The sequence below is a fragment of the Macaca mulatta genome, chromosome 2 (genome assembly GCF_049350105.2).
Source record: "Macaca mulatta isolate MMU2019108-1 chromosome 2, T2T-MMU8v2.0, whole genome shotgun sequence".
In the NCBI taxonomy this organism is placed as follows: Eukaryota; Metazoa; Chordata; class Mammalia; order Primates; family Cercopithecidae; genus Macaca; species Macaca mulatta.
This window is the reverse complement of record NC_133407.1, coordinates 24,957,239-24,972,095: the sequence shown is the minus strand read 5'-3', so window position 1 is coordinate 24,972,095 and position 14,857 is coordinate 24,957,239. Positions and strand designations below refer to the sequence as shown.

The 14,857-nt window shown below is 36.6% G+C and overlaps 1 protein-coding gene across 3 annotated transcripts in view; it reads left to right on the top strand.

Moving 5' to 3' along the window:
* UBE2E2 (ubiquitin conjugating enzyme E2 E2) overlaps window positions 1-14,857 on the top strand; it is a 388,749-nt gene that overhangs the window by 322,372 nt on the left and 51,520 nt on the right. For all 3 annotated transcript variants that reach the window (NM_001193865.1, XM_028843152.2, XM_028843153.2), the window contains 1 exon segment: window positions 13,148-13,295. In NM_001193865.1, coding sequence (NP_001180794.1) covers window positions 13,148-13,295 — 148 coding nt within the window.

Sequence of the window (14,857 nt, the reverse complement as noted above, 5' to 3'; positions counted from 1 at the left end):
ATCTAATTCAAATCATCACATAGTATTAGTCATGCTTGTTATAAAACAAACTAAAACATTCAGATATTTAATGAAAGTACCCTTTTTTATTTTTCAAGTATGCTTCCTGGTTAGCTGTTACTTTCAGTGTACAATATTATGAGTATCAGGTTAGTTCACTACATCTGTTCTGCATGGATGTTTAAAGAATATTCACTAGAATATTCTGTATGCTGAGATTTAAGTTATTCAAAGATTATGCATGTTAAGTGAGAGTTTTCAAATCATGTTAAAACATTTGTTTACTTTTTTAACTGACTTAGGGTTTTTTGCCTTTAGTAATCTCACAATAATAATAGTGAATATGTATTTGTGAGGTTTTTCTTGCTTTTTTTTTTTCTTGAGACAGGGTCTCGCTCTGTTGCCCATACTGGAGTACAGTAGCCAATCATGGCTCACTATAGCCTTAACCTCCTGGGCTCAAGTAATCTTCTCTCCTCAACCTTCTGACTAGCTAGGGCTACAGACACATGCCACCATGCCCATCTAATTTTTTTTTTTTAATTATTTCATGGAGATGGAGTTTTACCATGTTGCCCATGCAGGTCTCTTAACTCCCAGGCTGAGCCTGAACCACCACACCCAGCCATGAATATCATTAACATTTCTTCTCTTCGCTAGTCACTTTACATGCATGTTCATTTTGTCAGAACTCGATCTGAGAAACCTGTTGAATCCCTGTGTCATTAGCTTTGCTGTCTAAAGTCAAACTATTGAGATCTGGAATTTACATAATTTTCTTTATTATTTTTTCTGTCATTTTCTTTAATTAAAAAAAACTTTGGGGGTGTAGGGTTTTCATTTGTCTTTGATTATTTTGTATTTTCCTTATAAACTTTTTGCTTAGTATTGGAATTGACTCTACTGTGAGGATTTGAATTCCTCTCAACCTGTGTCTGTTTCTTAATAATGACAGTATCTACCTTACAGGATGAGTGTGAAGATTAAATTATGTAATAAATGCAAGTCACTTAGGATAGTGCGTGGCACATAAACATGGCATTATTGGTAGCTATTTTAATTATTACTATCATTTTTGGTTACAACTTACTGTTTATACATGTGGTATTTTTAACTTTATGGTAAAAACATAGGGAAAAAATATTACCCTCGAGTATGCATACGAAGTTTGGAAATTTTTATAGTATCTGTGAATACTCTGCTACTTTCAAAGAATGTCTCATTTGTGTGTTACACACATAGCATTCAACCAAAAGAGTGGGCATTTGGCCAACTCTATAATAGCTATAAATTTACTGTATCATTAACAATCAGTCATTGTTTTACTATATTTTTATTAGTTTTAGAGACACAGAGTCTCTGTCATTCAGGCTAGAGTATATAGTGTAATCATAGCTCACTACAGCCTCATATTCCTGGGCACAAGCTGCCCTCCTACCTCAGCCTCCTAAGTAGCTAGTAATACAGGCACACACAACCATGCCTGGATAGTTTTTTATTTCTTTGTAGTTTTTTATTCTTTGATAGTTTTTTATCTTGCTTTGTTGCCCAGGCTGGTCTCAGATTCTGGCCTCAAGTGATCCCCACTGCTCAGCCTCCCAAAGTGTTGGAATTACAGGTGTTAGCCACCAAGCCCAGCCCATGTTTTATTTTATATCATGTTTAAATATAGTTTACTTCTACACTTTTGTAGGCTATATGAAAAACTAAATCATCATTTCTGGCTAGTTAATACTTTGTATTGTGTTGTATGTGAATTGGATTATTGATCTCTTAAAATAAATAACTGACACTTCATATAGCTATAAACATAAAATGTATTACTTCTTTCCTGAAAGATGAAGTAATCCTGTACGTTATTTTCATTTTACATTTATCAAATTTGTAAATATGCTACGTCTCACAGAATTGCCTTGGGGAGTGTGAGACCTATAAAAAATGTAAATAAAAGAAAGGAAAAAAGGCATTCTCCTTCTGTTTATGTTTATGTCACTGTCTTTAGTTAAACAGCAAGTGTTACCTGGTCGGCCATTTATTATATGCTTTACATGGAATCCATTAGGTATCTCAGCTGTTGTGCTTCCTAATTAATTGTTGTTATGTATGACACAGTTTTGCAGTTCTAAAGCCAGAAATGAATCATCTTGTCTAAGAGATGTTGGTCCTTTGGACAGCTGTTAAATTATCTTCTATGGACAGTACTAATTGATATATAAGTGCTGTTGGATCAACATAGCCCCACATAATGGTTAAGTTTGTTATTCAAGAGCAATTGTTCTAGTACCTGATTTGGGGGAGACTGATGCCTCTGGGACAAGCTCATCCAATCCGGGTCCAGGATGGCTTTGAATGAGGCCAACACAAATTCATAAACCTCCTTAAAACATTATGAGGTTTTTGTTTTTGTTTTGTTTTGTTTCAGTTCATGAGCTGTCATTAGTATATTTTATATGTAGCTGAAGACGATTCTTCTTCCAGTGTTGCCCAGGGAAGCCAAAAGATTGGACACCCCTGCTCTAGAAGGAAGATTAAACCAAGAAAGCTTTGGGTTCTGGTTTTGATGGATCCCCCTGTACCCCGCAACCCCCAGCATTGATTGAGCACCTATTGTGTATGTGCCTAATGAATTAAAGCAGTGGGAATGTTTAAATGATTATTTGTGTACCTGTTTAAGTTTAGATACCAGATTATCTTTATTTCCACCACAGTTGTTTGGTGGAATAGCTGTTTTTAAATCTATATGTAATTATGTTGTTGGATAACTTGTCCTAAGGCACAAAAACTCATTCGTAGAAAACTTATAACCAGCTTTTGTTTTGTTTTGTTTTGTTTTTTGGAGACGGAGTCCTGCTCTGTCGCCCAGGCTGGAGTGCAGTGGCCTAATTCAGCTCACTGCAAGCTCCACCTCCCGGGTTCACACCATTCTCCTGCCTCAGCCTCTGGAGTAGCAGGGATTGCAGGTGCCCGCCACCACGCCCGGCTAGTTTTTTGCATTTTTAGTAGAGACGGAGTTTCACCGTGTTAGCCAAGATGGTCTCGATTTCCTGACCTCGTGATCCACCCGCCTTGGCCTCTGCCTCCCAAAGTGCTGGGATTACAAGCGTGAGTTACCGCGCCCGGCCATAACCAGCTTATTTTTAAAATTCCTTGTTTTAAAATTTCTGTTTTGCTTTTTTAAGTGATTTTTTTAAAGGCTTATTAAAGTCTAAGCCTTCAAATAGTGAGTTTGTACTCTTAGAGCTTTGTTTAATTTCTGAACCCCTCCACTTTTTTTTAATCCATTGCGGAAGGAAACCTCTATATGCATGCCAAACAAGCATTGATTGAGCTGGTTTCAGGCAACTGTGTCTTTACCAGATAGTATCTCGTTCAAAAGAAAGTAATTGAGATGTCATCTATAGGAAACTTCTATGACGATTTGAATCTAAATCAGCTCTTCTTTTCCTAAGGGGTGATTATAAGCCTTATGTTTTGACATATATGGTACAGTCTAGTCTCAAACTAGTGTAACCTGAGGCCCATGAAGATGCAAACGCAAAATATTCCACAATCCAAAGCACTTGAGACTTCTATAGAAAGAAAGAAAATGCCCACTGAGGATGAACTCACACTCAGAGATTACTATCTGTACCATGATACAATCTACCATTAAGGAGAATCCACTGGAATACCATCTCTGAAACTTAAAAAAAAAAAAAAAAAAAAAAAAAACAAGTCAAGAAACAAAATAATTGTGTAAAGATTAAAAAAAAGAAATCTGAAATATAATGAAAGAAGTCACTAATTTAAAAAAAAATTTTGGAGAAGAACCAATGAACGTTATTCATTATAGGTATGTTCCAGAAACATTCTATATAAACTGAATTTTTATAAATTGCAAAAGAAGGAATCTGTTGGTCCCTCATCAAGTCATGCCAAGCATCCTGCCTTGTAGGAGTTGAGAGTAATTTGCTGTATTGTAGGAAACAGCACTGAGAATTGAATAAGATGCTCCCAGTCTTCTAAGAGATTTGCTACTCATGATGGGGAAAATTTTCTAGTTGCATGTTTTTCTACATTTATACATAAAAGGAAACTGAGAAAGACTTTTTTCAATGTAAATGTCTGTGGGATAAAGGTCTTTTGTTTTTAATCATTTGAATTGTACTTGAAAGCTAAAAGATAGTCCTATCCTGTAGCATGCTGTAGCATGTAGTTAGTATTCACAGCTGGATAGGTGTCATCTTTATGCGTTATGGTTTTCAGATGATGTTTAATTTCAGTTCCTTCACTGCCAGTTATTCAAGGGCCAGACAATATTCCTGTGGGGTCGGGGGTGGTGTTTTGTTTTGCTAATGTGTATTTCTTAGATATACATATTTTTCAGGATTTATTCCCTCACTTATAATGAGTTTTTCCAGTTTTTACTGTGTCACTAATAAAAAATTAATTTTAGGGTGTATGTTAGTTATCGGTGCAGTGCTCTTAAATTGGTTTTAAGAAAAGAGCACTTGAAATCTCAAAGAGGGGATTTTTTTTTTTAATGTATACTAACAACCTGTTTAAATAAACTGTAGTTTCATAGTGAGCCTAATAATGTTAACCATACTGTTTTGGAGCTTTGTTACATGATTTACTGATTCATCACATGGGCCTTCAAGTATTTATGGGGAGTGGGGTTCTCCATGGACAAGTATTTTTAAAAAGAATTTTCTCACTGATTGCATATTTCCTCTGTAAAAGCAAGGCACCATTTATCTGCTTATCAGATTTTTTGAAAAATTGATGAAAAACATTATCATTGAAAAATTATTTTAAATTATTTTGAATGTTATCAGAATAATTTTTCATCTTGGAGTTGTTTACTTTTAAACATCTTTCTAAATTGTGTTTAGAATCAGTTTGTCAGAAATACTATATTAAAATTTTTTTTATATTTATGCCTTTCATGATGTCTCTCCTCTTACAAAATCACTTTTTATTTATATATGGAGTCTTGCCTATACCTTAAAGTGATGCATTCTCAGTTAATCTTATAACTAGTAACTAGGGGATGTAAGAGAGGGGAAGAAGAACTAATACTCATTGTATTCCTGCTGAGTGCCAGGCAGGCTATTAGAACCATTTGTGGACTTCAGTCTTCACAGCTACTATGAGTATAACTGTTATTTTCCCCATTTTATGGATGAAGAAACTGAATCTCAAAGATGTTAAGTGACCCATCCAAAAGGAGAATTCCTGCCCAAGTCAACTAACTCCCAAACCCATATATTCTTTCCACGGTACAACTCATGGATCATGGAACTAGAATAAACCTTAGAAATAATCTAAGCATCTTGTTTTGTTAGGAAATAGAGGCTCAGAGTAGCAGTTATCCAAGAATGCTACTGCGTTCTTTTATGCTTTAGTCAACATAAAGAATGTTAACTCTTTCTAGAATTGTTTTTAAGGAGAGATGATTCTGTGAAGTACAGAAATGCACAGCTTCATTTTTAAGTACCTTTTAAAAGAAAGTAATGAGACAGCTGGGAGATATAGATACACACAGACACACACACACACACTTTATTAGTTTCCTGTTGCTGCTGTTACAAACTTAGTGGCTTGAAACAGTATGAATTTATTATCTTATAGTTCTGTGGGTCAGAAGACTCAAATCAAGGTATTAGCATGGCTGAGTTCATTCTCCAGGCTTTAAGGGAAAATCCCCTTTCCTTGCCTTTTTCAGCTTCTAGAGGCCAACTACATTCCTTGGCTCATGGCTCCTTCCTCACATCACTCATCACACCCCCTACTGCTGACCCTGATCCTCGTGCCTCTCTCTTAAAGTACCCTTGTAATTATATTGGGCCCACCTAAATAATCCAGGATAATCACCCCCATCTCAAGATTCTCCACCTGATCACAAGGCTGTTTTATCATGTGAGGTAGCATTCACAGGTTCCAGGAATTAGGATGTGGACATCTTTGGGGCAGGAGGGTATCATTCCATCTACTGCACATGTGTACCCACACATGCAGGTGTTGGGTGTGTGTTTATCACACATACATTAAAACCTTTCTTATCCAGGGTCATCTGGGAATTAGCCATTCTAAATACATGTCTTCTATATCGCTATATCCAAGTCATATTTTTAAAATTTCCTTTGTGTGGAAAATGTTCCAAAAGGTGCTCTCCTCCCTGCCTTTGAAAACTGTTATTCTCAATATAACTTTACCTATTACTGAGAAATGGTGGCTGTCATTGTAAACATCAGTTATTGAGCTATGCTTCAAATACAGCTATAAATGCTAATGTGGGCATCACTAGTTTGATACACAGAACTCAGCGGGTATTAACCCCTGCAGTGGAAGTGCAGTTTGCTTTATGGTCATTTTTTATCATTCGCTTGTCAGCAACATGATGTGAAGGATGCATAGCTGCCCAGCCCCCTGAACAAGATAGTGTGATGGGCTTTCTGGAAAATTGAGTCAGAGATCGGAGTCGTCTTGTAGGTTAAGGGTGGGAAGACTTGCTTTCTCAGCCTCTAAAATTCTCTTTCTGGCAGATGCAAATTCTTTGCTATTTGTCACTATTAAAAATATTATTTCCTATTTCTGAATCACTAATATCTAAGGACTGCAGACAATTTCTTATCAGTTATACAAGTATTCTTTCTCATTTTCCCTAGTTTGTTGATAAGGTCTGGAAGAGAATGCTGGCTGCTTCAAGAGCTTTTATTAGCAAGTTTTTACCTTGATTGTAGAACATGTTTGCTGATGTGGCCAGACCACTCATTTCTTAGGTTCTCTTTTAACATTTAAATAGGAAGTAGCAGCAATAAAAATGTTTATATTGGAGTGCCTGGCACATGTTGAATGCTTACTAAATTTATCATTTTTATTATTAGTTTAGCCTATATGAAGCCCCTTGTGAAATAATATCATAACCTGTAGGAAAATTTAGTAAAGGAACACGAGACAGAAAAATGTTAAAGAGGTCTTCTGCTTCCTCAGGATATTCTCTAGGCTTCCAGCTTTTACTCCTAACGTACGGTTCTCAAATGCTCTTTTACCTAAAAAACAGTGAGAGGTTGTAGCCCCTCAGAGACGACGAGCCTGTGGTGTGTTAGCATTTGTTCAGCAAACAGTGGGCTGTTTCTGTATGCCAGGCACTGCTTTGGACATCAGTTGAAAGATAATACTTTCATGAGTAATTCCCAGTTTCATGAGGAGGTCCTACTGCAAGTATAGTATTGAAGTAGGAATACGATGGCGGGACCCCCAAAGAGGAGATGGGTTACATTTCAATAGATAAACGCATAACACTTCTTAAAACTTAGGATTCAAGATTTTGTTTCCAGCTTCAAAAGGTGGTAGTTGTGGGAGTCTCTGACACTAGAACATGTTGGAACAGTCAGTCTGTCTGTTTAATTCAGTGTGGTTTAATTCATGAACACCTGTCAGAATAGAAGTTGACAAACATCATTACCAAAGTAGATCCTTTTATTGTTGGTATAAAATATTCAAGTGTACGGGCGGATCATGAGGTCAGGAGATCGAGACCATCCTGGCTAAAACGGTGAAACCCCGTCTCTACTAAAAAAAAATAAAATACAAAAAACTAGCCGGGCGCAGTGGCGGGCGCCTGTAGTCCCAGCTACTCGGGAGGCTGAGGCAGGAGAATGGCGTGAACCCGGGAGGCGGAGCTTGCAGTGAGCTGAGATCCGGCCACTGCACTCCAGCCTGGGCGACAGAGCGAGACTCCGTCTCAAAAAAAAAAAAAAAATATTCAAGTGTAAAACTCTGTCCAGAAATGCACAGGATTCTTTGCAAACTCAAACTTTATTATTTTTCATCCAATTATACTTTGGTTTTAGTGAAATGTCTGCATTTAAAACATAAAGTCAACAACATTTATTAAAGTTTTTAATAAAAAATGAGCAAAAATGTGACAGACTGTAGAGGATATCCAGATAACACATAAACAAATGAAAAAGTGTTCAACATTATTAGCATTTAAGGAAATGCAAATTAAAGCCACACTGAGGTATCATTATACCCTATTAAAATGGCTATAATGAAACATAGTGATAACACCAAATGCTAGCAAGGATGCAGAGAAACTGGATCACATTGCTAGTGAGAATATAAAATGGTACAACCACTCTGGGAAGGAGTGTGGCAGTTTATTATAAAACTAAACATGAGCTTAACATACGACCCAGCAATTACACTCTTGGGCATTTATCCGAGAGATACAAAAACTTATGTTCACAAAAAACACATACACAGATGTTCAGAGCAGCTTTATTTGTAATAGCTTAAAACTGGAAACAACCCTGCAATATTGTGATTTCTAATGAGAAATATATACTATTTGGTCTCATTTTTGACACAAAGCTACTAAAACCCTTGCAATCTCTGAAATGTTAACTGTCTTTTGTACGCTAATGAGGTGACTGGTGGTGGCTGGGGTCTCCTGGAAGGCCTCAGGATGGAAGCTGGTTGCCATCATGTCACAATCATGTGATTAGAGGGTAGAAACTTTCAGCCCTTCTCCCCTATAACCCTCAGGGAGAGGAGAGGGTCTGAAAGTTGAGTTGATCACCAATGACCAATGATTTAAATCAATCATGCTTACATGATGAAGCCTCCATAAAACGCCTAAAAACAAGGTTCAGAGAGGTTCTGGGTTGCTGAACTCACGGAGGTTGTTGTACCCCAAGAGGGCATGGCGACTCTGTACCACCCCCACCCGTTATGGCTCGTACCTTACCTTATGCTTATCTTCTAACTGTTCAGCTATATCCTTTGTAATATGTTTTATAATAAACCAGTAAAGATAAGTAAAACGCATTTATGGATTGTGTAAACTGCTTTCGCAAATGATTGAACCTGAGGAGGGGATTGTGGGAATCCCCAATTTATAACAGCCAGAACTTGGATTGGCATCTGAAGTGGGAAGCAGTCTTGTGGGACTGAGACCTAAACCTATAGGTTCTGACTCTACATCCAGGTGGATAGTATCAGAGTTGAACTGTGGGACACCCAGCTAGCCTCAGAAAATTAGTTGTCAGGAGAAACTCCTCACCCACATTTGGTCACAGAAGTCTTCTGTGTTGAGAGAGTAGGAAAAGCATTTTGATTCTTTCATAGAAACCCGATGCCCTTCAGTGGGTAAATGGTAAACAGATTGGTACATCTATTACTGTTTGTTTGGTTCTTAGTCTTATTTGGAGAAAGAATTCTGCCAAGCTACTGATTTAGCCAGAAAAAGAGAATTCATTGAAGGAAAATACAGAGCAGGGAGTTATCTAGAGAGACAGTACACTCTGAAAAGATGAGGCAGAGTGAGCTGCTGAAAGAGAGTGAGCCAGCAGTACCCCGAGAGTTCTGTGTTGGGTTTTTATGATTACAGATTTTTCCTTGAAGTTCCTGCCTCTTTCTTAGTCTCCACCTTTTTACTTTGTTTAGTTTTCTGCATCTGCCTTAAGTCCCTGCCTTTTCCCTCACCTAGTTCCCGCCCCAAGGTTGTGGGACCCTCCGTTACTATTGGTATGCACGAGTGAACCCGATGTTGAACACGAATTGCTTTTGCGTATCTCAGGAATTTTCTCCTTTGCCCTCTTCCCTTTAGCATGCATCTAGCTACATTCTGGCAGGTTAACTGGCAGAGTGAGCAGTCAGTACGGTCTTAAGGGGAATTCCTTTCTACCTAGGTATTTCCCTTCCTGTCTGTTCATATCTAGCACACCTGTTTAGGGTGATCTCTGGGGTGTGAGATTTTCCAGACTCCTTTTCTCATGGCCTCCCTTTTCCTCCTCATGTCTGGCTATCTGCCTACTGTACCACATCTATACCATAGAATACTACTCATCAATAAGAAAGGAACAAATTATTGACACCGTGCAACAACTTGGATGGATCTTAAGGGAATTATGCAGAGTGAAAAGAACCAATTTCAAATGGTTACATACTATACGATTCCGTTTTTATAGCATTCTTGAAATGACAAAGTTGTGGAGATGAGGACAGAGTTGTAGTTGCCAGGAATTGAAGTAAAGGGAGAAGGCAACTATGGCTATCACAAGGTACCATGAAGAATGTTTGTGGTAGAGTTGTTTGTGTGTTGACTGGTGGTGTTCACACAAATCTATACATGTGATAAAATTACATAGAACTAAATATATTTAATATGCATGAGTGCACATAAAAATGAAATCTGGAAAAGGGTCAGTGGACTGTATTAATGTCAATTTCCTGCAATATACTGTTGTTATACAAAATGTTATCATTGGGGAAAATTGAGTGAAAAATATACGGGATCTCTTTATTTGTTATAACTGCATGTGAATCTACAATTATCCCAGAATTATACATTTTTACAAAAGAACAGAGGCATTGATGCTGAGGGATAGACCATAGGCTTTTCGATCAGCACAATTGTGTTCAAATTCTGGCTTCCATTTACCACTTGTGGGATCTTGAGCCAGTTCTTTAACCTCCTTTGCCTTAGTTTCATCATTTTTCAAGTGTTTACAATAATATTATTTTCCCCCATTGAATTGTTTTGAGGGTTAATTATCAATATTATGTAAGCCACTCATCAGTTAAATTGGGATCATAAAAATATTTTATCTTTTCATTTAGTACTGAAAGGAATAGGCACTCTGCCTTCTCCACAGAAATTTTAATATCACAAGATAGTCTGTGTTTCATTAACTTAGGCTAGTGTCTTTATTTCTTCTTTCATGGAGTTCAGTCTGTTGTTCTCTTACTACCTTCCTGAGTTGGACACTTAACTCATTAAGTATCTTTCTTCCTTCCTAATATATGTATTTGAAACTGTAGATTTTTCTTTTACAGTTGTTTTAGCTGAGTCACAAAATTTTGATATTGGCAACCCAATATTTTCATTGTCATTCAGCTATAATAGTAACTGATTTTTTCTTTGATCCAAGAATTATTTGAAAATGAGTTTTTCTGTTTCCAGACATATGATAGGGGGATGTTTTTATATGTAGATTCTGACTTTGCATTATGGTCTTAATAATGTCAATTCTTTGAAATATGTGAAGCTTATTTTGTGGCTTAGCATGTGATCAGTTTTTATAAATGTTTCTTAAATGTTCCTTAATCATTAAGTGTAGGATTTTATCTTCATTCAGTCCCTTGATTTTGTTTATCTAGTTGTTCAAATCTCTAATATCCTTACTAATCTTTAGTCTGGTTTACCTATCAGTTGCTGTAGTGAAAATGTTCCTCTTTGACTATAGATACGTCATTTTCTCCTTATAATCTTGCAGATTTTTACTTTGTATATTTTTGGCTATATTGTTAGATACAGCAGATTCAGAATTGTTACTGTTTTCTTGATGAGTTGTTTATTTTATCAGTAAAGTTCTTTGTTTCTAACAATGCTTTTTGCCTTAAACGTATTCTGACCTGATAATAATATAGTCATTTAAGCTCTTTTTGTTAGCTAGTGTTTACACAGTATATGTGTCTAGGATTTAGAATTCTCAGGAAAAACATTTCTCAGTCTAGAGCCCAGGCTTTCTTTGGTAAGTTTCTTCGCTATCTGTGTCATAAGGCATATCTTTTCAAGTCCATCCATTTACTGAAAGACTAGCCATTACAGTTTCCTAATTTATATAAGGGCGCTCAATTCTAAACTGTTGTAACATACAGGCCTAAGATTTCATATTCTTTTTCCATGAAGGCATCAAAACCCAAACCTCCATTTTGTTAAGACTGAATACCATCTTTTACTCCCTTCCCTCTTCCCAAAACCCATCGCAGGTGCACTCTCAGCTTGTTGCACTTACTATAATTTTTGGCTTTTAATTCTAGACTGTGGGGATTCCCCTTGCAGATTCTGCTATGCATTTTAAAGAATGTTCATTATAATTTCTTCAGCATTTCTAGGCATTTAAGATGTAGTACCAAAAGACTGTCTTTAGAACACTGAGATTTTTGTATTTTTCAACTTAAAATTTAAGCACATTTATGAACATAATATTAATAGTATTCACATCTTATTGCCACTTACATAACACTTGTAAACAGAGTTATAGTAGTTATAAAACTGATTTGCACTTAATTTTTTTCAGTTGAAGTGTTTTAAACATGTTATGTTTCACAGTTATACATAAGCAACATACAGTGGTGATCTAGCTATCACAGGGCAAAGACTGTGCATTAATATTACATTTTAAAAATAAAATTTAAGAAAGAAAAGGTTTCTAAATTACAACTAACTGTAACTACTATAGTAATATAACTAATATAGTAAATTGTAACTAATATAATAAAGTATAACTACTATAATTATACTAATATAGTTCTATGAACTAGGCATGTTATTTATGTAGATGCCTTGGTTTATGTTTTAAAACTGTGTTCTAGGCCGGACGTGGTGGCTCACACCTGTAATCCCAGAACTTTGGGAGGCCAAGGCAGGTGGATGACTTGAGGTCAGGAGTTCGAGACCAGCCTGGCCAACATGGCAAAACCCCGTCTCTACTAAAAATACAAAAATTAGCCAGGCGTGGTGGCAGGCATCTGTAATCCCAGCTACTTGGGAGGCTGAGGCAGGAAAATCACATGAAACCGAGAGGTGGAGGTTGCAGTCAGCCAAGATCACGCCACTGTACTCCAGCCTGGGCACTGCACTCCAGCCTGAAACTCTGTCTAAAAAAAAAAAAAAAAAAAACTGTTATAGAGTAATATTTATTTTCTTTGTATTAGTACTCTCATGCTTTTTGGTGTTTGAATATTATAAATGTACAAAATCCTTAAAATAACTGGAATCTAACAAAGGTTTTCTTTGAAATTTTTTAGAAGTCAGAGTCAATTTCTCCTCATGAACATTCCTGTAATTATATCAAAAGTAAACTCAGTCCCTAAAACGTTTGTTAAATAACAGGACTCTATAAGAAGCAGAATGTCATGGCTTTGCTGTTGATGTTTATTCCTCTGTGCCCAAAATGACAGATTCTAAAATGATGATCTCTGTCTGTTGATTAATCTCATGTGCCCAAGAAAACAATCAAGTGTATTTAAACCAATAGCCTGGACTGTTTTGTCTGATAAAATAGACAATCTTATCAGACAAAAATTGTCTATAGGTACTGTTGATAAACATATTTTGTCTAACAAAATATAACTTTACATTTTCTTGTAGGTTACCTTCCGAACAAGAATCTATCACTGTAATATTAACAGCCAAGGCGTGATCTGTCTGGACATCTTAAAGGACAACTGGAGTCCGGCTTTAACTATTTCTAAAGTTCTCCTCTCCATCTGCTCACTTCTTACAGATTGCAACCCTGGTAAGAGACTTTAAATCTGGTATGAATTGGAGCTTCTCAAGATGTAAATGTCAGACCTTAGTAACTTGTTTACAACTACTACTACCACCACCACCACCACTGCTTCTACTACTATTATTATTTTTACATTTTCATAGTATGTAACTATATTGTTTTTAAGTTGGGTCTTCTCATTAGTGTTTTTAAGACCTATTATTTGCCAAAAAGGAAAAGGCACAGTGTGGTTAAAAAAAAAAAAAAAAGAAAAAAAAAGAAAAATCATTTTAAATGGGAAAGTGCATTTAAAGAATGAATTAAGTTGTCCTGCCAAATAATAATAAAAATTCAAGTTGAATAGCTTAATCTTTAATTAGATGCCTACTAGAAGATGTTAATTTGAGAAATGTGGGCTATTAAATCTGATAACAACCAGCAGCACCATGCAAACGTGACCTTTTTGGCATCCTAATAACTGTGCATCCCGACAAGCTATTAGAACGGTCCTGAATGGTCTGTTCTAGGATATACCCCAAAAGTAAACAAGGAAATACACCTCCCAAGAAAACAAGAAATCTATAGCCAGGCCTTAATGGCTTGCCGGTGTGCTTAACACTGAAAATTCTTAATTCCTGGGCCATTTCTTTACACATTGGATTTATTTTAGAAAATACAAAATTCCAAAGATAGCCCTAGGGTTTTCATTGATGTTCTCAGTGGGAGAAATATTTTTTGAGTAATTAATAGCTTAAATATTGCATGAGATTCCCTCTTCTACAATCAAGAATAAACTGTGTTCACTAGATACATGAAATTTTACACAAATGGAAATGACGAGTGTCAGTGGGGTTGCTTAGGATCCTGGCTGTTTTATAAAACATCAAGAAATAACAGTCTTTCTGCTTTTGTATTTTTTTATTTTTCAGCAATAAAAACTTTTTTTTTAAGTGGCAAATTAGTATTTTTTTTTTTTTTTTTGAAATGGAGTCTCACTGTGTTACCCAGGCGGTAGTGCAGTGGCACGATCTCAGCTCACCACAACCTTCGCCTCCTGGATTCAAGTGATTCCGCTGTCTCAGCCCCCCAAGTAGCTGGGATTACAGCCGTGCACTGCCATGCCCAGCTAATTTTTGCACTTTTAGTAGAGGCGGGGTTTCACTGTGTTGGCCAAGCAGGTCTCCTGACCTTGTGATCTGCCCACCTTGGCCTCCCAAAGTGCTGGGATTACAGGCATGAGCCACCGCACCCAGCCTGCCCAAAAAATAAAATTGTGCAGGATCATTATAAAATATTTTTTTGAATTAATTCATACTTTACTACAGATAGTGAAGTCCAATAATGTTACACTAACTTAAAGTTGATTTTGTTCTTTCAGTCCTATTGTTCCCATTTTAATCCCATTTGTCTGTGACTGTGTATAACCTCATTTGGAGGTAATGTTGCAGGAAGGCTTTTTTTTTTTTTTTTTTTTTGAGGTGATTTTGAAGCCTGGCCTGGTTTGCCTCCGAGTCAGCTGAAATGGAGTCTGTTACCCTGAATAAGCCTGTATATGACAGCCTGTTCTCTCTACCGATACTCCTGCTTAA